We start from the raw sequence: 24,583 nt of genomic DNA on the forward strand, positions 1-24,583 counted from the left end.
CTAGATTTGAACATTCCAGAAGTGGGGCAGCCACAACTTCTCTGGTCAAGCTCTACCAGTGTCTCACCACCCTCAGGATCAAGAATTTCTTCCTGACATCTAATCTAAATATCTTTTCCTTTAAAGCCACAGTGCAATCAGGCCACTACAAAAATGAGTTTAAAAAATGTCCTCCACTTATTTCTTCCTCAGGATTTGTCAGTGACTTCTTTTTGTGTCTGTCTCTTCAGAGTTTGTCTTCCTAGAGGAGTGAGACCACCCTTGTCAAGCCAGCAGAAAATTTCCTGGCCCATTTGGTGGTCTTTAGAAAGCAGGCAGTACCAAGTGGCCATCAGCATTTAGATCATAAACACTTGCTGCTGCTTTGGAAGCAGATTGACCTCTGAGGCTTTATCCAGATAATGTCGTGAAGGTTCTCTTGCATCAAATTGTTTCTTCGTTATTTGAACAGATGATGGCAGCAAAATCAGGAGTTCACTCAGGGATACTCAAAATATCTTCTGACAGCCACATCATATCCCTGTCCTAATCAGAGAGTGGGCTCTGACCTGCTGCAATCAGGGTAATTCCCTTTCAGGGTAAGTAAATTGTTACAGATTATCTAAATCCTTCTGGAGAAACTCTGGATCCATTCATTTCTGGGGGGAAGGAGTGGGATGGGAGAATGCCACAGCACTGGGTGTGTGTTTGGGGCAGCAGCAGCAAACCCCAGAGAGACTGGAGTCACGCAGGAACAGTGCTCTGTGCCACGTGTGAAATAAATGGGAAATGTGGATAGCAGAGGATAAATTAACCCTTTCACCTGCAGGGCTGTGCAGAACTTGTCTGAGAGGTGATGGTGATTTTATAAGGTTCAGTGGGTGGCAGCAAACTTCAGCAATATTTTGGGATATTAATTTGTCTGCAAATCCTCACCTGTAACTGTTAATAGGTGCTGCAGAGAAAAAAGAGGTTTTGCTTCACAGCAGCCCCTGGAACAGCCTCTCCACTGCAATCAAACTTAATATATGAGGACCTAGGTTGGAGGTACAAGCCCAGAGGAATGTGGAGGTAGAGCTGGTGCTTAGTTTGGTGTTTATTCTGTCAAGCCAGGGCACCTGTCTCAGGTGTAGATAAAATCTGAGGGGGAACCAGGAGCTGCAGACTCCAAGTGATGGCCAGGCACTGCTCCAGTTTGCTGCTGAGTCCCACCAGTATGGTTGTGCACCATCAGCCCCATGAAGCCAGGTTTGCTTGTCTGGGGGTTGAATTTGGCCTTGTGCTCTTTTGAAGTGCAGAACAAAAGAATCCAGGTCCTACCATGGCCCATACCTTGAAGCTGCCCATTTAGCCAGTAGTCAAAATTGTTCCTCTTCTTTAAAGCATTTCCCTTCATAGTTTTGTTAAAGTGTTTGAAACCTGCCAGTTCCCCCCATGCAAGCTGAAAATGGAGCTGCCTTTTCCACCTTTTGTCTGCCTGATGTATTTGTAGCTCCTTCATTTGGATAGACCAGCATAAGTCACATTCTGCCTCCTGCAAGAATTTTTGTCTGTCAAACTTGCTTTCTCCTCAGCCAATATAGACTCAGTGAAATCTTTTTGTTTGATTGCAATCATCAGGTGTCTGGGTCCTTATTACTGAGAAATACCCATGGAATTACACCTGTGCCAAAGATATTTGCAGATTTTCCCTCCATTTTCTTTGCTGGCTTTGGGTCTCCATTTGGCTGTAAATAGAATCAGAGGATCACAGAATGGTTTTGGTGGGAAGGGAGCCTGAAGAGCATCAGTTCCACTGCCTGCCAAGGGCAGGGACACCTTCCACTATCCCAGGTTGCTCCAAGCCCCATCCAACCTGGCCTGGAACACTGCCAGGGATGGAGCAGCCACAGCTTCTGTGGGCAGTGTGGGCCAGGGCCTCCCCACCTTCACAAGGAAGAATTTCTTCCAAATATTTAATTTAGCCCTGCTCTCTGTCAGTTTGAGGCCATTCCCCCGTGTCCTGTCCCCCCAGACCCTTGTAAATAGTCTCCACCTTTGCTGTCAGCTCCCTTTAGGTACTGAAAGGCTGCAATGAGGTCACCCCAAAGCTTTTTCTTTTCCAGGCTGAACAATCCCAGTTCTCTCAGCCTTTCCTCACAGCAGAGCTGCTCCATCCCTCTGATCATTTTGGTGGCCTCCTCTGGACCCACTCCAACAGGTCAATGTCCCTCCTGTGTTGGACACCCCAGAGCTGGATGCAGCACGTCCTGTCAGTGCTGTCAGGTTTGGATTGCCAGCCAGCAGATGAAGATGCTTGTTTATATTAGAGAACTGTTGTCAGTGCAATTAATAAAGCTGAGAGGCTGAAAAGTAGTTGAAGAGCTAAATATCATTATGTAATGAGACCTCCTTCCCAGTAAATGATGTGAAAAATGATTTCTTGCGAAGAATAACAAATTGCCATGGCTTTTACCCTAATTGTAGATGCTTGATTTTAATTTGTTGTTTGTCATTTCCATGTAAATGAAGAGTTTTAGCTATAATTACCGCATTTATGGCAAACAAGATATTATCATTTTCCAATGCTCGCGAAGCACTGACATGTTTAGAAATAGAAGAACTGAGTAATTATCCCCCTTGTGCAGCTCCAGGGAGGGGTCTACAAGTCATGGTATCCAGCTCTGTGTGCAGAACGGGTCTTGCACAAGATGCTTCTCAAAGGCAGCTGATGCCATTAACCCTCTTCTGTATTTGGGGAGCCAGGACTCAGGGACATGAAGTGACTTTCCCAGAGCACTCAGCAGTGCTCCAGGTGCCCAGATCCCTCTGGACAGCATCTGCTTCTCATCACTCTCACAACACAAAAGACAGCAGAGCCATCGTTTTGGTTGGCACTAAATTTCCTGGTTTGTCCCAGTTATCCCAGTTCAGAGAAGCTGTGGCTGCCCCATCCCTGGCAGTGTTCCAGGCCAGCTTGGATGGGGCTTGGAGCAACCTGGGATAGTGGAAGGCATCCCTGCCCTTGGCAGCAGGGTTGGAACAAGATGGTCTTTAAGTCCCTTTTGGTTGTTCCCTTCCAACCAAACCATTCTGTGACTCTGTCATCCTGTGATGATTCTCTGCTCCACCAGAAGCTGCCTTTTCCCTTGCACTTTTTCCTGTGTCTGGAGTTATAAATCAGAACGCAGAGGTTTCTGACCAAGAGAGGCTGCACAGCATCTGACCTGACACCACACCACTGGCAAGGGATGAGCCCACATCCCTGTGAAGGCCTTGGTGTGACAAAAGACCAAAGAGTGTAATGTCCCATGGAAATGTCAGTCCCCAGTCAGAAAAGAGCTTCAAGGTGTCACAATGTCAAAAAACGAGGCTTGTAGTGCTGGGTTTTATCCCATCCCAGGCACTCTGCTCCTCTGGGGTTCAGGCTGCTGCCAGTGTTGGGCACAGCATACAGTGAGGCCAAAGCCTTTGCCTGAGAGGTGACTCCAAAATGACCTCAAAATATTCCCCAAGAGGAGCCTTCTCCCCTGGGAAATCATTTTAAGGCAGCTGTCAGACTCTGTGTGGGGCCTGCCGGCAGCAGGGAGTGAGCACATGTGCCCTGGAGGGGCCGATTTCTGCTGGGAATGGATCCATCACCCTGGTGCCAATGGAAGGGTGATTGCCCACAGCCACTCTGGTTCCTGTAGGCACCAAGCAGCCTGGTAGGACGAGAATGATGTCTCTGATTTGTATTCTATTTCAGCCAGTGCTGTAGTAACACTTCCTGATGCATCAGATCCTGTTGCTTGGCTGCTGGCTGAGCCCTCTCTTACATCACTTGGAGGGACGTGAACACAGAGTGCTTCCCTCCCCCACGGCACATGCTGCAGACTGAGAGTGGCAGTGCTCATTCCAAGAGCACTGCAGGCAGTGGAAGGCTCGTTCCCACCGCCTTGGCTCCGTGCCCTGTGCCATTACCTCCCTGTCTGCCTCACTTCCAGGCACGGAGCGTTCCTGTGCCATCGCTTTCCTGGAGATCAGAGCCTCATCAGCCGGTCCCCAGCTCTCCTGGGACCTTCTCAGGGACCCGCCCTCCAAGGACTGCTGTAATTCCTGGAGTTCTTCTGGCTTTTTAGGGGATAAAATCTGCCACTGACTCAGCCATTTGTAGACAGAGGAATAAATCACTGGGAGTGTAAGCACACTGCTAAATCACTGTGCAACTTGTAAGATCCTGCTGCATCTGTGTTCTCTCCTCACTTGGTTTGCTTTGCCCTTTGGTCATCTCTTTTTGCCTCTGTGATTTTCTGAGGGCCCATTCCCATAGGTGTACCTGGAACATTAAAAGTAGTTGGGAATAGTTTTGGGAAAAGTGAAAGAGGGCAGGTTTAAATGCAATATTTGGAAGAAATTGTTCCCTGTGAGGGTGGGGAGGCCCTGGTACAGGTTGCCCACAGAAGCTGCCCCATCCCTGGAAATGTCCAAGGTCAGTTTGGATAGAGCTTGGAGCAACCTGGTATAGTGGGAGGTGTCCCTGCCCATGGCAGGGGGTTGGAACAAAATGCTTAAAATAATGCCATCCTAAAGAACATTTGTTTCTAAAAAATCCCATTTGACTGTGATTTAATATTTGTACTGTCTTAACTCCCAGAACATCCCACACAGATGGAGGTGTTACAGTAGGGGCTATTACAATAGGAAGGAAGAGGCTCTGACACAAGGAAAAGAAACACAAGTGACCTACTAATCATGATCTATTTTATCTTTAATATTCCCATAGTAAGGATGGAAAATGGACTAAGAGATCAATTTACTTGTCCATAGTTATACAAGAAGTCAGGAATGGGTGTCAGGAACTTTCAGTCCCCATTTGGTGTTTGATCACAAGAGAATTGAATCACAGTGGGAATTGATACTCAATTCTGGATGCAATAGGAATGTGGGATCAGACTTGTCCTGTTAGCAAACATCAGCAAGTTCATTTTCCTTTTGTGACTAACGCTGGACAATGCTGCTCTTCCCAAGTATTTGCAGGAAAATGAGTCTCTGTGATAATCAGATCTTATTTTTAGCATCTGATCGATGCTCAGGGCTTTGTGGTTTAATTACTGGAATAATTGTTTGCTGAAAACACAGTCTAATACCTGGTTTTTCCTTCAAAGGTCAACTCCGTCATTTTTGTTTCCAACCATTTAATCCTTTATTGATCTTTATGTCATTTCATGGGGAGTGCTGCATCTTGACAGATGAAATAAAGGCCAAAACTTGAAATAAGAAAAATATATCCTTTTTCTTAAACACGGAAATGGAAAATCCCCTATTTCAGCCCTTGCTGCAGGCAAATCCTTCATACAGCGTCCCCAGGAAATAGGATTCTGAAAATTACTTTTGTTCTTTATGGAAGGAAGAAAGCAAACCAAGAATCTTTTCCGAGCCTGATTAATATCAGACATAAACTGAAGCACAAAAGGAAATTTTGCTGTGTAGCTGCTGATCCTTTAAAGGAGATAAGGCCATGGGCTCCGTCAGGAGGGCAGGGAGATCTCTGTGGTTTGCATTTAGAGAGGGCTGAATGAGAAATGCCCTCTCCTCTCAGTATAGGGGAGTATCACGTGGCTTCAGCTGGAGATTTGGAAGGTATTTAATCAAGTAACAGGCACCCCTGTTTTGCTGCTGTCCTCCAGCTGAAATGAGATGCTGTTGGAGCAGAGGGATGCATGAGCTGCTCTCCATCTGCAGCTTCTCCACCTTTTCCACTCCTCCCATCACTGCAGCCTGGCATTTCGTTTTAATTTGCAAAACTCTATCTGTCTTTGCCAGACTATGGGAGAGGGTGCTGGGTTATGGAGCAGAAAACAGGCTTGGTGAAAAATGGGCATTAAAAGGTAGCACGGGACCGAATTCCATCTTGTGCTTTTTTTCTGTAAATGTACAGGCTCAAATCCTGCAGTCATCCCTGAAAACCAGCAGTGATTTTAGGGGGACTTGGTGCCAGGAAGAGCTGAAATATTGGCTGGATGTAAGGATGGAGATGCCCACACCGGTTGTGCAGCTCGGCTCTGTCAGTGGGATTGGGTGGCGCAGCTTCCCGACGGATTCCGAGCGGCTCCGTGCCCGTGTTGGATGGGCTGGTTTCCTCTGATCCCCGAGGGGACCTGGGCAGATGGAAAGCACAACACAGAGCCTGCTGACAGGGGAAGGGATTTCTCTTCTAGGGCGGCGTCCTCAGCTGCTGTAAATCAGGAAATGGCAAACTAAGGATCGCAGTGCGCCTTAAAGCTCCTCCAAAAATCAGCCAGTGAGGTTGAGATCATGGAATCACAGAGTGGTTGGGTTGGAAATGACCTCGAAGACCCTCTCTCTTCACAGCAAGGTGGTAGGCAGGGACACCTTCCACTAGCCCAGATTGCTCCAAGCCCCATCCAACCTGGCCTTGATGGCACTTGCTGGCTGAGGGTAATGTTTCCCCTTAAGGTATTGCCATGTAAATCTGCACAAGCCATGCCAATCATGAAATTTTGCTGGATTTATATTCTGTTGTATTCTAGTTCTTGATAACTTTACCCAATTTTAACAGTTTGCACCACGATTTTTCCACGGTGTTTGCTCCAAGGTTTTTAAGAAAATTTTGGCTGAAGTTCACCTGCTCCAGCAGATGAATCATGGGAAGAATAAACCATTAATAAATTTTTTACTGGAGACCTCTGAGAAAAAAATAATTGTACGGCAAAATTTTAGAATTGAGAGTGCAGGGATTAGCAAAAAGTCTGGAAGAGGCATATCAGTGCTCTGGAAGAAGCACTGGAAAAGCCTGGAAAGCATTCTTTCATAGAACCTGGCTCTTCAGCAGCTGCTTCTCTGTAGTTCTATTTGGATAGTGGATATGTAAACAAAGAGCACACAAATGCCACCTTAAAAAGGTTATTAAAGCTACAAAGTCAAGGCTCATGAGTAAAGAAAGATTTTTCATCTTTAGGAGGATACAGCTTTGATGAGGAGCCTCCAGGGAGACCTCAGAGCCCCTTCCACGGCCTCAAGGGGCTCTAAGAGAGGAGGAGAGGGACTTTGGACATGGGCATGAAGTGACAGGACAAGAGGGAATGGCTTCCCACTGCCAGAGGGCAGGGATAGACGTGATACTGGGAAGGAATTCCTGGCTGTGAGGCTGGTGAGGCCCTGGCACAGGTTGCCCAGAGAAGCTGTGGCTGCCCCATCCCTGGCAGTGTTCCAGGCCAGGTCGGACGGGGCTTGGAGCAACCTGGGATAGTGGAAGGTGTCCCTGCCCATGGCAGGGGGTTGGAACCAGATGGGTCTTAAGGTTCCTTTAGCCCAAACCAGTCTGTGATTCTCTGAAGACTGGTGAATGTGAACATTTTCAGCAGACAAGAAGACCCATGAGCTGAGGCAGGGTGGATTCTCACTGCTGGCGAGTCCCTGCGTTGCTCCGGGAGCTGTGCCAGGGCAGAGTGAGGGAGAAGCTGTTCCCACATGTGCTCCAGCAGAGGCATTGCCATTTCCACGAACAAAGTTTGTATTTCCTCTCCCAGAGCAGACACAGCCTTTGAACACAGTGTGATCCAGTAAATATTTAATCATACAACAAATTGTGACAGCCAGTTCACAGCAACGTCCTACTGATGCCTTTTAGGATAATGGGAGAGTTGGTACCTTGGTTTGGTTTTAACATCTTGTGCCTGTCTGGGGCCACTGAGGGAGAAACAAATAGTGTGTAGGTGTCAATATGTGTTTTGAAGGCCTCACAGAAGAACTGAGTTCACAGAGGAATGCTGAGGCAGAAGGGCAGCGCCTTTGCCCACCTCAGCAAGGGGCTACTTACTGTGGGCAGATCAAAGTGGAAAACAGCTTAAAAAGGGCAAGGGAAAAGGAAAAGGAGGAACCAGACTTAATGCCATGGGGAAAGGAGTGTCAAGGGGGTTATAAGGTCAGGGAAGGAGCTGGGAAGCCCGTTTTAGTTCCTGCTTTCTGGGTGAGCGTGGTGAGTTGTCTCCCCATCTCCATTTCCCTTCCAAGAGATTTCAGCAGGTTGCAGAAGGTGAAGATGTGCAGCCAGGCTGGGGTTGCAGCTGGACAGACAGGGAAAAGGGTGTGGATGGTACAGTTCTGAGAACAGGCAGTGCCATGGTAACTGTTAAAGTTCACTGGGTTAATTCAAAGTTCACCCAAGCAAAATTTTTATCTGAAAACATAAATGGTAATTGTCAGTTTGACATTTGTTTGATTATCCAGCTGTTCAAGTCTTTTTGAGTTGGGTGATTCATGCATCAGCATTCCCATCAGGTAGGTGTAGTTGTTCTGGAATTAAAAATATGCTGCCTTCCAGCCAGATGCCATTTTCTTTATTATTTATTTGTGCTAGTAAGTAAATTGAAAATTGTGCTTTTTTAAGGGAAAGGAGCTGATGCACCCTTGTGCCATTAAGTTGTCAGAGCTGAGCAGATGAAGCACGAAGCATTTCTGCAAAATTGTTCTCACAAGTCTCATTTGGGAAAAAAGTTTAACCTGCAAGAGAAAGGGGTGAAATCTGTAATGGAACAGGGCAGATGGCTTGGTATGAACAGACTGATTGAAAGCAATCAATCTTTTCCTTATTTTTTACACTTTAAGCAGCTCTCCTTTGCTGAAAGAGTGCAGTTTTGGATTAGATACCAGGAAAAAATCCTTGACTGTGAGGGTGGTGAGGGCCTGGCACAGGTTGCCCAGAGAAACTGTGGCTGCCCCATCCCTGGCAGTGTTGGATGGGGCTTGGAGCAACCTGGGATGGTGGAAGGCGTCCCTGCCCATGGCAGGGGGTGGAACTGGATGGGCTTTAAGGTCTCTTCCAACCCAAACCGTTCTGTGATTCTGTGAATGAGGAATAGGAATGAGTTTTTGGCCCCAGTGAGAAGCAGCAGCAAACCCCAGCCATGTCATGCTGGGGAATGGGAAGAGCAGGGCAGCAGACAGGTGTGGAAGAGTGGAATGGATCTTTCTTAGGGAAGAAGGCAATGGCAGATCTGTGCTAAACAACTTCTCTGGCTCCTGAGATAGGGATGTCTTTGACCTCAGACAGATGCAAAAGCAATTAATAGTATCTGTTAGATCAAAATCTTTTCATGTTCAGAGCATGACTGTTATCTTCTGATTTCCCAGAGTGAGGTTTGGTGCTGCTCTCTCAGCTTATTTCATTTAAGGAATTGCAGGTGTAATGGCTGGGGCAGGTTGCCTCATCCCCAGGTTAATTCTTACCCATAAAAGCCTCCCTTTTCCCTGCCCTTTGGAGAGCATGTAGGAGCCTGGGTGCCACATTTTCACCACTGGTCTGGTGGTCGTGGTGGAGAGTTATTAAAAGAAATGGTGATGGATGAACCTTCATCAGGAGCAAGATGGAGTTCTGGAATGAAGCTGTAAGTGCTGGATTTGAACACCAGGCAACATCTGCAGGGATGAGTGATAACGTGCCATGGAACAACAGAACTGCTTTAACTGATGATTAAAAAAGAGGATATGATTAAAACAAGCTGATTAGATGAAACCAAAGTGACAAGACAAAGCAGCAGGGCATCCAAGAGGGGAGGGAGGAGACAGAACTGATGGCAGTAGGGCATGAATTATTGATTGAAATCTCCACCAGAAGTCTTTGCATTTTCTTATCTGGGAAGGGAGAGAATGAATGAGAAGTGAACAGAATTATTAAGCAGCTTTATCATTGCATTGGAGTGGATAATTAGGCAATTAGGATTACTAAAAGTTGGCAAAGCAAGAGGCCCTGAGGACTCGTGCTCCTGATTTCAGAGGAGGGTAGAGAGGGAAGCAGGGAAAAGCCTTTGATGAGAGATTTGATGGTGCATTGTGGTGAGGCTGAAAGGCAGAGCCAGGCTCTGGCACCCAGTGCCCTGCAGCTGCCTGGACAGAAGGGGGCACAGGAGACCTGGATAACGGAAAAGAACTTATCTGAGGATGGACAGCCCTTGGAACAGCAGCACGGAGGGAGATCAGGAGTGAAGGCCTCAACATAAAAAGGACCTGGACCTGAGCGAGTCCAGAGGAGACCACAAAGATGCTCTGAGGGCTGGAGACAGGCTGGGAGAGATGGGAGTGTTCAGCCTGCAGAAGAGAAGGCTCTGGGGAGACCCCAGAGCACCTTCTGATTTCGGGCATCCAGTGCCATATACCCTCAGATGTCCCCTGCTGTCCCTTCCTGAGCCTCCTGCCTGCATCTGCCAAAACCTGAACTTTCAGAAGGGTTTTGCTCACAGGGAATTGTGGCTGTTCCTTTGGGGCAGGTCCCTTCAAGGAAGGACCAGGCAGACACCACAGGCTGCTGCTCACCTTGGCAAATGAACCTCTCTTCTTTAGCTGGCACCAGAGCTTCTGAAGAGCTGGCTGCACGTTCTGAAGAGAAAGCTGGGTAAAACTGACTAAAAATAGCACATTGCATCTGTAACTGTCTGAATTCATCCTGCTCTGAGGCCAATGCCAGACGACCGCGCTCCTCCTCTGTGCTCCTGACTGGCTTAATCTTAAGCTATATGTTATTTAAAATTAATTTGCAGAGATGCAGACATTATATAAATCACTGAGGACATGTCAGATTATGTATGTAATTTGCAGAAGTGCTCCATGCTTATCTTACTTAGCTCCCCACAAAACCAAGGGATCAAAATTAGGTTGAGGCAGAGAGTTTGGACCAGTCACCATCCTTAAAGTGCCGTGGAAGATGAGCCAGCACTGCAGACACTTGTTAGTAATTCACACCCAGAGACTCTTGTAATTTCTTCAGGACATTCAGTGATCAAAGAAGGAGGAAAAATGAGGATGATGAAAAATACATGGACTAGAGTATTTCTTACTAATTATTTGCTTGGCCTCATTGGCAAGTCACCTGGTGTTCTTGGGGAGAGCTGTGTTTTCATGGGAAGGTGCCAGCCACAATGTTCCTCTCCCAAGACTAAGTTCAGAATATTAATTATGGATTCTGTTGCATAATTAGAGTCTGAAGCTCAGAATTAATTGATGGTAGCTGCTTAGCACAGATATCAGTTCAAATTTGAAATAATGCTGTTTCTCCTACCTGCACCCTGTGGTGTCCTCAGATGGGTAAATTGTTGGAGCAGCGAGAGCTTGGTTTTAGTGACACAGTGGCTTGTCATGTCCTCACAGGTGTTAGAACAGTGTTGTGCATTGGTGACATGAGAAGTGTAATTCCTGGTAATCCAGTGCTCCTTGGCTTGTCCTGGCCCAGCCTGACAGGCTGCAGAGTCCAGGACCTTGGCTGTGACAGCTCTGCACTCTCCGCTCTTTCCCGGTGCAGTCCTGCCAGGACATGGAAGGGTTTCTGACCTCCTGCTGCCTGAATCTCATTAATCTGGGGCCATTGTTTTCCTCTAGCAGAGGTCAGAGGCTGTGGCTGCATTAGAGCATCCCCTGGAGAGGCACCTAGTCAGGGAGAAATCACCTTGGGTTGTTTTTCCTGTGGCCTGGGTTGATTCCCAAAGGCACCTGACATGCTCTGCATGGCTGGAAACAAGGCTGGGTTTAATAAGAAACAAAAGTGCAATAGCAAATAAAGATTTGTACTATGGAGTTGGTGGGCCCCAGCAGGCAGGCTGCTGTTGTTTTGTGGAGCAGAGGGGAACAAAGCCAGAACCTGTGCTCATTAAAAATAGGTAATAGAATATTCTTAGCTCAGCCCCTGCCTCTGCCTTGGCAGAAATACTCCGGAGTTAATTGCTGCCGTTGTTCAGCTGCAGGAAAGTGGGTCGCCTATTGATGAGCTCACTGATCCCATATAATTGTTGTGCAAGATGTAAGAACAGGCTTTGTGCTCAGCTGCAGTCTGAGCACACGGTGCACACACTGTGGGGGCACGTGTGGCTGCCCAGGTGTGCACGGGGGACGCTGTCCCCAAGCCCTGTGGGTCTGCAGCTGTGTGGCTGAGCCACTGTCACCACTCCTCCTGGCAGTGTCACATCTGGAAGCCCAGCCCAGGGGAGCCATGGGTTTCCTGCCTCTCTGGGATTCCACTGGGAGTGACATCCAAGGCATGCAGGCTTGGGCTGGCAGAGGAGGATGGTGGTGGCACCTTCATAAATTGAGTTTTTTATGGCTTAGCCTATGCAGGCCAGGGCTAATTGTGGGAAGAGTTGATAAAACAAGACCTCTTGTCCTCTTCTAGTGTTGTGTGTGTGTCTCTCTCCTGGATAATTCATCCTTTTCCTCAGCTCCCTGTCAGAGATAAGTGCACCTGTGCCTCTTTCACATGTGTTCACCTTTAGCTAATTTGGGATCCTTCTGTCTGGAAGGTGTTACGTTGCTAATGCTTCAAAGGAAGTATTCAAATCACTTTGAACTTGTGTTATATGTGAGACATGAAACAGCCATTTGCTGCTGGCCCTGCTGTGCTCCCTCCCCACTCACAGAAAGGCTCCTTTCAGAAGGGTGCTCTGAGTGCTCTACGTGCACATGCAGACTCTGATACTGCTAATTCAAGCTTTGAAGGGATGTTTTAGAACAAAACAAGCGTGGAAATTGGGTCTAAATCCATAAACTGTGCATTATCTTTGGGATTTAATGCGCCCTGGAAGAAATATCCCCCAGAATGACATTGCTGCATCCAAGAGTCCCCTTGTGCCTGTAGCACTGTCCTCCTGGAGAGGTGGGAATCCTTGACAAAACACAGTTGCTGAGCCCTGAAAAAACCAACATATAACTGTTTATTGCTTCCTACCTATGAGCAGGAATTTGTTAAAATCCTAGTGGATCCCTGTGGGCATTTTGCCCTTGGTGCAGTGCAGACACATCATCCAGTGCCCTGTGGTGTGAGTGACTCCTGCACCCACTGCTGAACCCCTGCAGTTCTTCGAGGCCAGTGAATATTTCATCCCAAAGCACCTGCCATTACTGAATTTTAATTCTCAGCTGTCATATTTCACAGGATTTCTTTAACTATTAGGAGAAAAAAGTTGCAGTGCTGGCAGCATAAATTTGCTTGGTTTAGTAATTTAGCACCTCCAGTGCTATCCCAGTGCTCCAGTGACTTTCCAGAGCAGGCAGTGGCTACTCCAGAAAAGCAGGGGACTAAAAGGCAGTGAATAATACATTTTTAGCCATTATTACAGGCTAGAACAAATACAGGGAAGAATATCCATGTGGAGGAGGCCAGTGGAAGGGGATAACTGCACTGTAAGGTTTTCTCCTGGTCAGACACCCCAGTGTGTGTATGAGAAGGGATGGTCAAAAACCCACAACCTGAAATACTGGTTTTTATCTTCCTTTTAAAATCACTCTGAAGATGTGAATTGCTCAGGCAAAGGTGAGCTATTTGCCTGCCAACTCACTCCAAGAGTTTCTTGTGTTGATTTGCTGGATTTGCTCTTTCTCATGAATGAGAAAAGAGGAAATCTAATGTGCAGCCTTATCAGCTTGTCAAGGTAATTTCTGTCTATTTTAATGTTATCACTATCATTTGTTGTTAATTAATAGAAGCAACAGGATTACAGCTTCTATTTTTTCTTATTTTTCAGTGAGAAGCTGGATGGAGAAGCTGAAAGATAAGGTAGGAGGCTCAGTGTTTCAGTTCCTTTCAAAGCAAAACCACTTTCACTTGCAGGAATAAATAAGTTATTGTCAGTGCAGTTCTTTATCTCTATACAGACAGTTGAGAAAGGGCTTAAAATTTTCTCTGGGAGGCAAATGAACCAGATGCTGCTGGTGTATAGTTGTGTGAATCCACAATACATCCCTGATGGGTGGTAACTAAGGGCAGAAGGAGGGACAGAGGTGTTTGATTTCTCTACACCAGAAAATGACCTTGTCAGACAACCCAAGTTACTCTTTTTATTTCCCCTTAACTTACCATACAATAGTTGTGGTTGGAAGGGACCTTTCAACCCCTCTGCACTGAGCAGGGATAACTTCCACCAGATCAGGATCAGGTTGCTCAGGACCCTGTCCAACCTGACCTGGAATGTTTCCAGGGACCCCAGGGTAAGGAACTTAGTTCCACCCCTTTTCTCTAAGTGCTAAGCTCATTCCTGGATCCAAATCAAGAGGTTGTGGTGCTACTCTCTGGTGAGAGGCTGTGTGCCTTTCCAGTACCTCTGGATAAGACCTTTCCTACCTCCATGTGCTGCAAATCCCTGGGAAAATGATCAAACACAGGAAAACTGACAAGGTAACAGACCCTGATCATTCCTCCCTGGCATCACAGGGGGCTGGTCCATGGAATCAAGAGTTGTGCCAGCCACAGGCAGTGATGGCTTTTTAAATTCTGCTGCCCTGGAGCAAATACTGACATTTGGAAATGGTTGTGAAGCTTTCCAAGTGTTGTGTTGCTGACAGCAGCGCCATGAAGCTGGAAATGAGGTGACAGCAAGAACATTTTGTGACTCAACAGGCCTTGGAAATTCTTGAACAGGATCAGAGTCAGCAGAAAAAAAACCAAAAAAACCCAAACCATCACAAGGAGTGATAGTGAACTCTGAAAACACATCTCTAAGCTCAGGCAGACTCACCCAACCAGCCCAGCCTTCCCACGTGGTCCTCAACAAATTTCAGCAGCACTTTTACCATCTAGTCAAAGCAGAGAGACAAGGTTTGGGTGTCTGTTTTCCAGGAGTGGGGAGTGGGTGGGTTTAAGGTGGGTTCCTGCCCAGCCCTTGCTGAGTTGCCTTTCTGCCTGCACTAGGAAGGAGGCAAGTCTAGAACAAGCTCTGCTCATGGCAGAGCTCCTTGGCCTGGGATTCATCCAGAGGAGATGCTGAAAGGACAGAGAATGGTTTTCCCAGCGAAGGTAAAGAGCAGCCACCAAGGCTGGTTGTGTGCCTGGAGGGATTGCAGCATGCACAGGTCACCTGCTCATGCCAGCACGTGGCACAGCACGAGCTTGGGGACATCAGTGGCTTCTCACTGAAGCTGTAGCTCTCACTTTTTTCCTCTTGTTGCCTTGTTGGCCACCTCTGTCCTTCCCTGTTGCAGAGGGGCTGCATGTTCCTGTCTCCAACAGAGCTCTGGAGAGTCTGAACCTCATGCAGGCAGACCCTGGGCCGTGGGGCAGTGCCCAGCACGAGCACTGGTATAACTGAGGTACAAGAGAGACTCACTCCTGAGCCACCTCCCTCCTTAGGGGAACAGCAGATCTTTCACCTGGCTCACATCTTCCCTTGGAAAAGCCCAAAAAAAACCACTCCCCCCACCCCCAACCAATTGCTGGTGTAGCAAATCACTTGCAAATAAACCTGTTCACCCATTCCCTCCTCTTCCTGGTTGAATTTGTCAGCACCAGTCTTACATGCCCCTCTCATTTGCCCCTGTCCTGCTTTACAATCCCTCCATCCAGAAGGGGATTCCAGCACACGATGGCCTATCCCTGAGAGATGTTCTTCCCTGTCCCTCAGGTGTGAGCACTGTGGGACCAGGAGCACAGAATCAGGGACAGATTTATGTCTGGTCTCCTGCAATCACTGTGCAAATGCTGCTCTTGGTGTGGCAAATAGTGGACATGACATTCCTCTCAAGTTCTCTTGCTGTTATCTCCAAGCCCAGTAGGGCCAGGAAGGTCATGGGCATGGACAGGGTGTATCAAAAGCATCCCTGAAGAAGCTACATTTTCCCCATAAAGGGGTTAAAAAGCGGCTTTGGAGCTGCCTTTGAAATGGGTTTTTCTATCAAGCAGGTGCAGAAGCCCTCAGAAGTTGGGCTGCAAGACACAAAAGGGCTGGATTTGCATCACATCACAGGGTTTTGGGGGTATAAAACATTGATCTGGATGCTGGGGGTAACCTGTAAAAGGCCATGGGCTGGTCAGGCGTGATAAAGGCTCACAGACAGGCTGAGGAGTTCATTGTGATTCTGACATGGAAACTCAACTGGGCAGCAGCTAAAAGCCATTTTCAGTCTCCCCTTGCTGCCCATGCCAGCAGCAAAGTTCCAGAAATAGAAAACCCCACGCTGCACTAATTAGGTGACCCAATTAAGGCACCTTAATTGCCTCACAGAGACACAGCTGAAGGCTGTGGTCCTCACTAACATCCTTTTTCGGGAGCTGGGCTCAGGGATGCAGCCCCTTCCCAGCATCCAAGCTGAACAGGGCTGGGTTTTCTGGGAGGGTGTTCAGGGAATCTGAAGGATGCAGCTGAAGATCCCTCAGGCTATGGGGTCCAGACACAGAGGTGTTACTATGTAAAGCACTGAGTAGGATCTGGAGACGTTTGGGGGAGCAAACCAGCCCTCCTTGGCCCTGTGTCTGCCCCAGGTGAAAGCAGTTATTTTCATTTTCCAGGTAAGTGTATAAAGGTGGGGCAATGCACCTGAACAGCTTTTGTATTTTTCCTCCCACTCAGTGGATTATGGAAGAGAAGTAATTGTGGTGTGTGTGCTGTGGATCTGTGCTGTATTTTGAGAGCACAGATGAAGACAGGTGGTTGTAAGCAATGGGCTGAGGCTTGCTAGGAGCTGTCTGATAGTCCTCAGAATTGGTGCCTGTGTCCCTTGGCAGGTGTAAAATCTGTTTTGGGGGGTGTAGTGGCAAAGGGTGAAGCTGTTGTGGCACAGCAGAGGACTCTGGCTGCAGTGTGAGGGGAGGTGGAGCTACAGAGGGGGGAGCCAGGCTGTACCTGCCTCCCTTGCAACACTGAGCCCCCCAGCCCCAATTAGCTGAGGATGCTGAAGCAATCTGGCACTTTAAAACTTAAGTTTGTTTTCATTTAAAGCAGTAAAATATCAAATAACAAGCACTTGGGAATATTTTCCCAAGGATTTAAAGTGTTTAGATTAATTTTGGAGTAGTCATGCTGTCTATATTTTTTTTTAATGGGCAGTGCAAACATACAGATCACAGTGATTGAATTAAGTTTACTTTTGCTGTGCTCCCCTTAAGGCCAGCTGAAGGTGTGTGTGTGCCCTCCCTCTATGTCATCGTCCTGCTGTCATGCCAGGGACCTCTTCCCATGCAAAGCCAAAGTCTTTGGTTCAAAAATGTTGAGTACATAGCCAAGGGGGCCTTGGAATGGCTCGAGGTCACCTGCCCTTGGCAGCCAAGGTTTTCCTTCACACCTGCATCCCTATTGACAGAAACTTCACCCCAGCACTCACCCAAATTATTCCCTCTCCTAAAGGCAAGCACTGCAGGGTCTCAGCTGTCACCAGTAACTGTGTGTCAGAAAAAGCTGAGCTGTGGTGGTGACCAGCTTGGTCCAGGAGCAGGGCTTGCTTAGCCCCTGGAAGCTGGAATAATTCTGTGCACCCAGGTGATGGGCACTCAAATCCAATGAACCTTGAGGAAATCACCACTGGGATATGTTGCAGTCCTTGGCTGGTGAAAATGACTCTGAAAGGATGGTTTTGTGAGTGTTGCTCTGCTTCTCTCTTTTCCATTTAGGCAGGATACATGTCGGGGATGCTGGTTCCTGTGGGAGTTGGAATAGCTGGAGCCCTCTTCATCCTGGGAGCACTCTACAGCATTAAGATTATGAATCGCCGGAGGAGAAATGGCTCAAAGAGACATAAAAGAAAGGTATGGAAACTGCCAGGGGAAGGTATGGAAACTGTGAACCCTTCTGGCTGTAAAGCAGACACAGCCTGGGTAGGGTCTGTCTGAGCTGGAGTGTCGGGGACGCCGCGGTTACGGGATGGGGGCATCCAAATTCTCTTGGCATTTTGTTCCTTTTTGCACGTGGACCTCCCTGACGTTTGTTTTCCTCCCCCAGCAGAGGGAGTTTAACAGCATGCAGGACCGAGTCATGCTCTTGGCCGACAGCTCTGAAGACGAATTTTGAGTGGAACTGCAGTGCCCTTGGGAGAGCCTGTGACTTTTCAGAGGAGGGAGGGAGAGAGGGGGAGAAGAAGAACAAGCGACTTTTCTGCTGCACCGCCGCTCCCTCGGCTGCCCCGAGCAGGGGTGGTGTCCCCAGCCCAATGACAATGCTACGCTCTACGTGTGCCACCCGTGATGTTTGTTTTGATACAGTAGTGGAGATCTCACACTCGCCCCCGGCACCTCATTCAGAGCCACAGCTGGAGCTGATCCATATGGATGATTATTTTCCTCTTGCCCTGGTGTACTGTTTTGGTCCTGGCTGGCAGTAATCTAATCATAACAATAGCTCTCACTCATCCCAGGAATGGAAATCTTTACTGTGAATGACTTCTGTCCAATTCATTTTAAATGTCACATTACCTGAGCTAGAGTTCATTAGTGCTAAGATTAGCTGCTCTGCTTAATTAATGAGTTGTAAACCTGAACTGTATCCCTGGCTGCTCGAGAAGTGCCCATGTACAGGGTTCTTGATACAGTTTGAAGCACATTTCTGCCCTTGGGTGCCCCCACTCTCACCCCTTTCTTCCTTCAGCTCTGCTCCACGCTGCTTGGAGACACACAGGAATGGCCTCAGCCCTTGATTTCACCACCAAATTCCTTGTCCATTTTGAACCAGCACTGTCTGTTACAGCACAATAAATACCAGCGCTCACCTACTGATGGGTGGTCTTGCCTGGATCTCTTGGCTTTTGGTCAGTGTGCAAGGAGGTGAGAGAAGAGGCAGGTCAGAGACTTCCCCAGCTTCTGCCTCCTGTTGGAAGGACACTAGTTCCAGGTTCTTCTCTTTCCAAGGCTGCATTCCCCTAGGGATGAGAGTGGAGCCTCTGTACCCCTTTACCCCACTGGAAATTGCATTTTCAGCCCTTGAAAGCTGCATGAGCAGCATTCTTGGGGGATCTGGATGGGTCTTGTCTCACAGAGTCACAGAATGGTTTGGGTTGGAAGGGACTTTCAAGGGACCTGGTTCCAACCCCAACACCTTCCTCTATCCCAGGTTGCTCCAAGCCCCATCCAACCTGGCCTGGAACACTGCCAGGGATGGGGCATCCACAGGTGCTCCGGGCAACTGGTGTCCAGACCACGGAATACAGAAAGGCACTAAAGGTTGTGGAGCAGGTGGCAGTCACAATTGAGAGATGGATTTGTGGGTAATATGGGAAAACAGCAAGAGCTGGAGAGATGTCAGCTGTGGGGGGTGAGATGACCACCCTGGGAACCCTTGGCCATGGGTAGAAAGGTGAATTCATAGGACAGATGGATGCAGGGGGTTGTGGAGGTGCCCTGTTAGCCCTGGGTACAGAGGGAGACAGTGCCTGAGGTGTCAAAGGCATCGAGTAGGGGAGAATAATGTAGCTTTGCACAGAAATGCTGTCAAAACAGCCAGAAAAAGGGCTGCACTATTGACCTCTGCTTCCCATTGTGGAATTACTTCAATCTAAAATGCAGAACATCCATGTTTCTGAGGTGGGAATTGCTGTTCTGTGGGGAATCATCCTTCATGCAATGAACATTGACTGTTGCCAGAGGAGAACTGATCAGAAAAATAAGGGCAGACCACACATCTGCTGAGATCAAATCCCACTGAGCCTTTGGAGAAGTGGGAGGGAGGAGAGTTTGAGCAGGGGCAGGAGCAGGATTTCATTCCCTGTGAAGGTGCAGAGGCCTGTCAGATGGTGAAAGGTGGATGGTGAGCAAATGCCTCGTGGAAGTGTCAGTAGGATTGCAAGGCAGAGAGGGACATTCAGAAGACCCTCCCGAGGTGAGCTCTCTCTTGAGGGGGTCAGGGCCCCCTCTGGACATTAAGTCATCAGATGTGATGTTCAGCTCTGAACAACCACTGCTCTTCAGAGCCCAGGCACTCTCCTGTGAGCCTGTGACACCCACTGAGTCACCTGGGCAAGGACAAGTGGGACAACCTGGTTTCAAAATGCTGCTCCTAATGCTCAGTCTTCAGTCCAACAGCTGTGTGTGGTACCTCACCCATTGATCCCGCTGGGTGCATGGGGAGCAGGTTGGGAACACAATGATGGGGGAGGTCTTCATATCCTAATCCCTCCAGGAGAGGCTTCCCTAGACAGGGCTCCACGGTACATCTCTTCCACTTTTGTTCCTGAAACTTCAACCAGGAGGATTTTGCCTTGCCCCCCCCAGTCTTTAACAGGCACTGACTGGCAATACACCATTCAATCCAAAATTAAGGCCTCTTTCTCACATAATAAGTGGTCACTCCATGTTAAGATGAAGTTTTCCTTCCAGACTGATCTCTCTCTATTTCCTTCTCATCCCTAAGTCTCTCGGAGCTTGGAGGTGCTTGGGAGGTGTTAATAGTCCAGGTGAGCATTCCTGGCTGTCTTGCAGTATTGGGAATGGGGAAATGTTGTTCCTCGGGCTCTTTGATGATTTATTCCTGGCAAGGCATGGTGGGGATTGCAAAGTGGAATGACTTCTCCTCTTTCCAGGTTGCTGGAAATCACCTCTGTAAAGGCTTTTCTTTTAGGTGCAGGGCCAGGGATACTGAAAACAAGACTCACAGGCAGCTGCAAGGTGTTCTTGAAATGCTTTACCCTGGTCCAGCCCAGGAGACACAGAGAAAGAGCAGTGACAAGGGGCATTGGCCTCTGCAAGAGGGGAGTCTGTCCTGGAGCACAGGTTAAATATTTGGTAAAACACAGAGCCGCTGGGTCAGTCAGGAGGACGAGGAGGAGGAGAGATGGCTGAGCAAGGCTGCAGGCTGCTGGTTGAAGTACCCCAGCTCTGGCAGCTCAGGAGGATCCTTATGGATGGGTTGTCAATTTGATGGATTGGGAAGGCGGGTGGGGAGGTGCTGTGGCCTTTTGTTGTGCTAATAAATCCACAGTTTGGGAACCACTGGCTTTCTGCAGGGGCAATCAGTTTCCCCGTCTCTCTTCTCCGTCTCCAGTATAATGAATTTAAGGAATTAGAGGCAACACTGCCAGTCAGAATGATGAAGTTTTACTGCATCCGTGGGGGGCCCTGGTGTCCCCAGAACCAAACTTCCCTCAGAGAGGATATGGCAGGGGTGGCTTGGATGCTGGAAGTCAGCGAGGAAGGGAGGCCCAGCTGCATGCACAGATCAGTGAGGGCTCTCTGGTCTGTGCTCTCTGGTCTGGAGGCAGGCTTAGGAGCTAGGTGGGTTTCCCAAAGGTTTTTCTTGTGGTCCATCTTTACTGCCAGGCCTGACTCTGGCTCTGAAATCCTTCACCCAAGGATGGGACCCGACCACTGCTGGCCAACTTCCTGAGCTGCCCAGCAGTGCAGAGGTGCCAACTGATGGCCATTTGGAGTGGAAGTTTCTGTGGAACAGTTGGTTTTGGTCAGCCCTGGAGGCTCTCCAAGTCTTCAGCTTAACCTGGAAGCAAGGTGGACAGTCAGAACCAGCCTTGGCTCACAGAAGTTTGTGGGAGCCTTTGTAGCTCAGACAGCATTTCCCTGGCATCAGTGCAGTGTCTGCAAGTCCTTAAAGCACAAGCACCACTCAGCCCATTCCCTTCTCATTCAAGGCAAATAGACTTTGGACTGGGCTCTTAAAAATATTCTCTGCACAGCTCCTGGAGTTTGATTCATCCCCTTGGAACGATGAGATGGCAGCAGGGAGGGGATGGGGGGTTCAGGTGGGAGCTGAAGCTCCAACAGCCTAACGCTGCTGATTTAATCTGTACCTCTGCATTGCCAAACCAGCAGATCCTTCTGGAAGAAGCAGGGCAAGGAAAGCAGCCACGAAGGGCCCTCCCCACCCTCCGTGCTGGCTGAACTGCAAGCCCTGAGTGCTGAGGGTGGTGCCATTGGCACGGCTGCGACGGCGCCTTCACTGCAGCAATAACAACCCCTGGACTCCACACAGGACGGGTCACTCACCTCTCTTGTGCATTTTCCTGATAGCACAAGCCAGAATTTATTGTAGGCATCCCACAACAGCTTCTGACAGGAGGAACCAGCCTGCCTGGCAGCTCTTGCCTTGATGGAATGCACCTCCACTACACAGCTGCTGATTCCTGAAGGTGTCTCTGAGGCCAGATGTTCATCCTGGTGAGGCTTCTCTGGACTGCACTGCTTCCACAGAGTGGCATTAGCAGTCCTCGTGCTTCCTTGTGGCTTTCTATTTTGACAGGAACAACTCCTCATCCTGTAACTATGGAATGTAGCACTTTGTTAAATGAAAACGTTGGGAATTAAAAAGCTGTCCATCATAGCTGACTTCAAGTGCCTCGTCTCCCTGACCTGTGGTTCATTCACTGTGTCTCAGGCAAAGCTGTGAAGTGATGCTTGGAAGACTTGAGTGTTGTGTTGCTTTCTCCAGGCTGCATGGTCAGTGCAAAGACTCAGGCTGGGCTTGCAGGGGTCATAGGGGCTGCAGGGAACCTCAGCCTGGGACTTTTTGGGTAGGATTTACCTGGAGGTAGGTGTTTGCCATAGGCTGTCATGAATTATACCCCAAAGTCCCTTGGTATGGTTTGCAGTGGCAGGAATGAGCCCCACAAGTGACATCTCTGTGCTTTCCAGGACATTTTTTCTTTCTCTTTTGTCCCTCTTTTTATTTGTCTGTGCCCAAAACTTCCAAGACCCCAGTAACAGCGTGGCTGCCTGCCCTTCTCCCATCTCCCTCCACTAACAAGAGCCAGCAAGAACTATTTGTCACTGTGTGGATTTTCTCTAATGGAAAATGGCTTGTTCAAAACAAGAAATTCCCAGGGAAATTGCTGCTTGGGGATCGCATGAACACATTCTTTGCTAATTGGTAGTTGCCAAAAACAATCTGTATATTCATGAAGCTGTTTGCTGCACTGCTGGCTTTTTTCAAAAGAAAAAACAAGACCCTGCTGGAAGAAGATAAACAATGACAATGTTTCTTTTCCCCTAGGTTTATTTCCTAAGGAAATTGCTCTCTGTGATCTCATTGCCTCACTGTGAGCCCCTGTCCATCCGCTGGTCTCCTTCTAATGTCTCTGACTCTGCCAACCAAGCCAGGGGCTTGTGAAAATGGGGGAGAGGGGAGAGGCTGTAATAAAAAACCCCAAGAAAAATGTGTGTGGAGCTGTTTTGACGCTGCAGAAGTCCTGCATTTGCAGCTATTTTTTGTGCTTTGATGGAGAGGATGAGCTGGGTGTCCTGGAAATCGTTGGGGTTCCTGCTCTCTGTGGGTTCCCTGGGGCTGAGCAAAGCACAGGATGAGTCTGGCACAGGGCTCAGCCTAGTTCAGTCACGAGCAGGACACTGTGCAGAGCAGCAGAAACAGCCCAGCTTTGGGGTTGTTTTCATCAATGTACTTGGGAAGGACAAGCCAAAGGCATTCCAAAGGTGGTAAAGGCACACACCAGGATCTGTGCTCGGGGCCAGGCACAAAAAACCTCCTTTACTTTGAGGCAAATCTTATCCTCCCACTGTGAAACCCCCAGCACATGTGGGGGTCACAAGCACTTTAAGGCTGGACCTCGTGGGCAGGATTTCAGTGCACAGGGATGTTCACTCTCAGCTTCCTTAAGGCGTGCAGGGGCTTCCCCTTTTCTTCCCCCAGTGGTGATGCCATCCCAAGGAAACAGTTTGGGTCTCAGCCAGCAGCAGGGAGTCAGCAGAGATGTTCCCAGAAGAAACACTTCCTTTCTTAATGATAAGTGCTGGGCACCCCATGCTCCACGTGGGAAAACCCAAGTTTTCCACCTGCCAGGCATTATGGTTTTTTCTGATTTACTTTAAGCCTTTTTGACTTGGGTCTTAGTCTGATTTCCTGGTAAAAATTTCTTCCCAGAACGATGGAAATGTGCCATGCTCTCCTTCTGTCCAGAAAAAGCTTCGTAGCATCAGGATGGGTGCTGAAAGGCCACGTTCAGCAGAGCCTTGAAGTCCAAGCAGGAATATTCATGGGTGAGGGGGGGTTGGTCTCTTCTCCCAAGTAATAAGCAACAGGACAAGGGGAAATGACTTCATGTTGCACATGGGGAGGTTTTAGGTTGGATATTAGGAAAAATTTCTTCACAGAAACAGTTGCAAAGCACTGGAAAACGCTGCCCAGGGCAGTGGTGGAGTCCCCATCCCTGAGAGATTTAAAAGCCATATGGATGTGGCACTTGGGCACATGGGGCAGTGGTGGCCTTGGCAGTGCTGGGGGAATGGTTGGACTTGATCTCAGAGGTCTTGTCCAACTTTAATGATTCTGTAGTTCTCTGACACTAAAAAGTTGCCAAAGACCTGAGCAGCTCCTGGCAGTGCTGGGCTGCTGCAGCTTCGGCATGGGGGCTGTGGAGGGACAGACATGGAGATTAATGGCAGCTTTTGACTGTCCCTTTCCAAAAATATCCCCAGAAAACTCCTGGGTCTTGCTCATGGTGCATGAAGAGGAGTGTTAACCTCTGTGTTGGGCCAGCATTCAGGAGCAGAGCCTTACTTGTACTAGTTTTCTGAATCTTTAATACAAAATGATTGGAAAGGGTAAACTACAGCCAACGAGGTTCTTCACTAAGGATTTCATTTCATCTGAGGCAGAGGAAATGGAAATGGGCAACAAAAGAGGCTGATGTTAACAGATTTTTTGTTCTTTAACAGAGGGAAAGTTGGTAATGTGTTAAAAAAAATTTAAATCCCTGCAAAAAATATGATCTTACTCATATAAAAGGAAATTCAGAATTAAGCCAAGAGTGTCTGCTGTAAATTTAAAACAACTTCTATTACACAAGCAAAGTCTCAATAATGAAAACATTTGCTAGCATCAGGCTGTAACCTGACCTGGGATTTGCAGTCAAAATGTTTAGATCACTGGGTTTAACTGTACTTTAGATCAAGAAGCTGAAAAATCCTTATTTTAAATAATTT

General features: G+C 48.1%; 1 protein-coding gene across 3 annotated transcripts in view; it reads left to right on the forward strand.

The window, feature by feature from the left end:
- ARMH4 (armadillo like helical domain containing 4) overlaps nucleotides 1-18,415 on the forward strand; it is a 54,574-nt gene extending 36,159 nt beyond the window's left edge. The window contains exons 6-9 of one of the 3 annotated variants that reach the window (XM_069018550.1): nucleotides 13,467-13,498; nucleotides 14,630-14,734; nucleotides 17,321-17,455; nucleotides 17,649-18,415. In XM_069018550.1, the coding sequence (XP_068874651.1) occupies nucleotides 13,467-13,498; nucleotides 14,630-14,734; nucleotides 17,321-17,455; nucleotides 17,649-17,717 (341 nt within the window). In that variant the 3' untranslated portion in view covers nucleotides 17,718-18,415. The remainder of the gene's footprint in view (nucleotides 1-13,466; nucleotides 13,499-14,629; nucleotides 14,735-17,320; nucleotides 17,456-17,648) is intronic. The other 2 variants (XM_069018551.1, XM_069018552.1) reach the window with 2 other exon arrangements.
- The last annotated feature ends 6,168 nt before the right edge of the window (nucleotides 18,416-24,583 follow it).

This window comes from Aphelocoma coerulescens, chromosome 5, assembly GCF_041296385.1.
Source record: "Aphelocoma coerulescens isolate FSJ_1873_10779 chromosome 5, UR_Acoe_1.0, whole genome shotgun sequence".
Classification (NCBI taxonomy): Eukaryota; Metazoa; Chordata; class Aves; order Passeriformes; family Corvidae; genus Aphelocoma; species Aphelocoma coerulescens.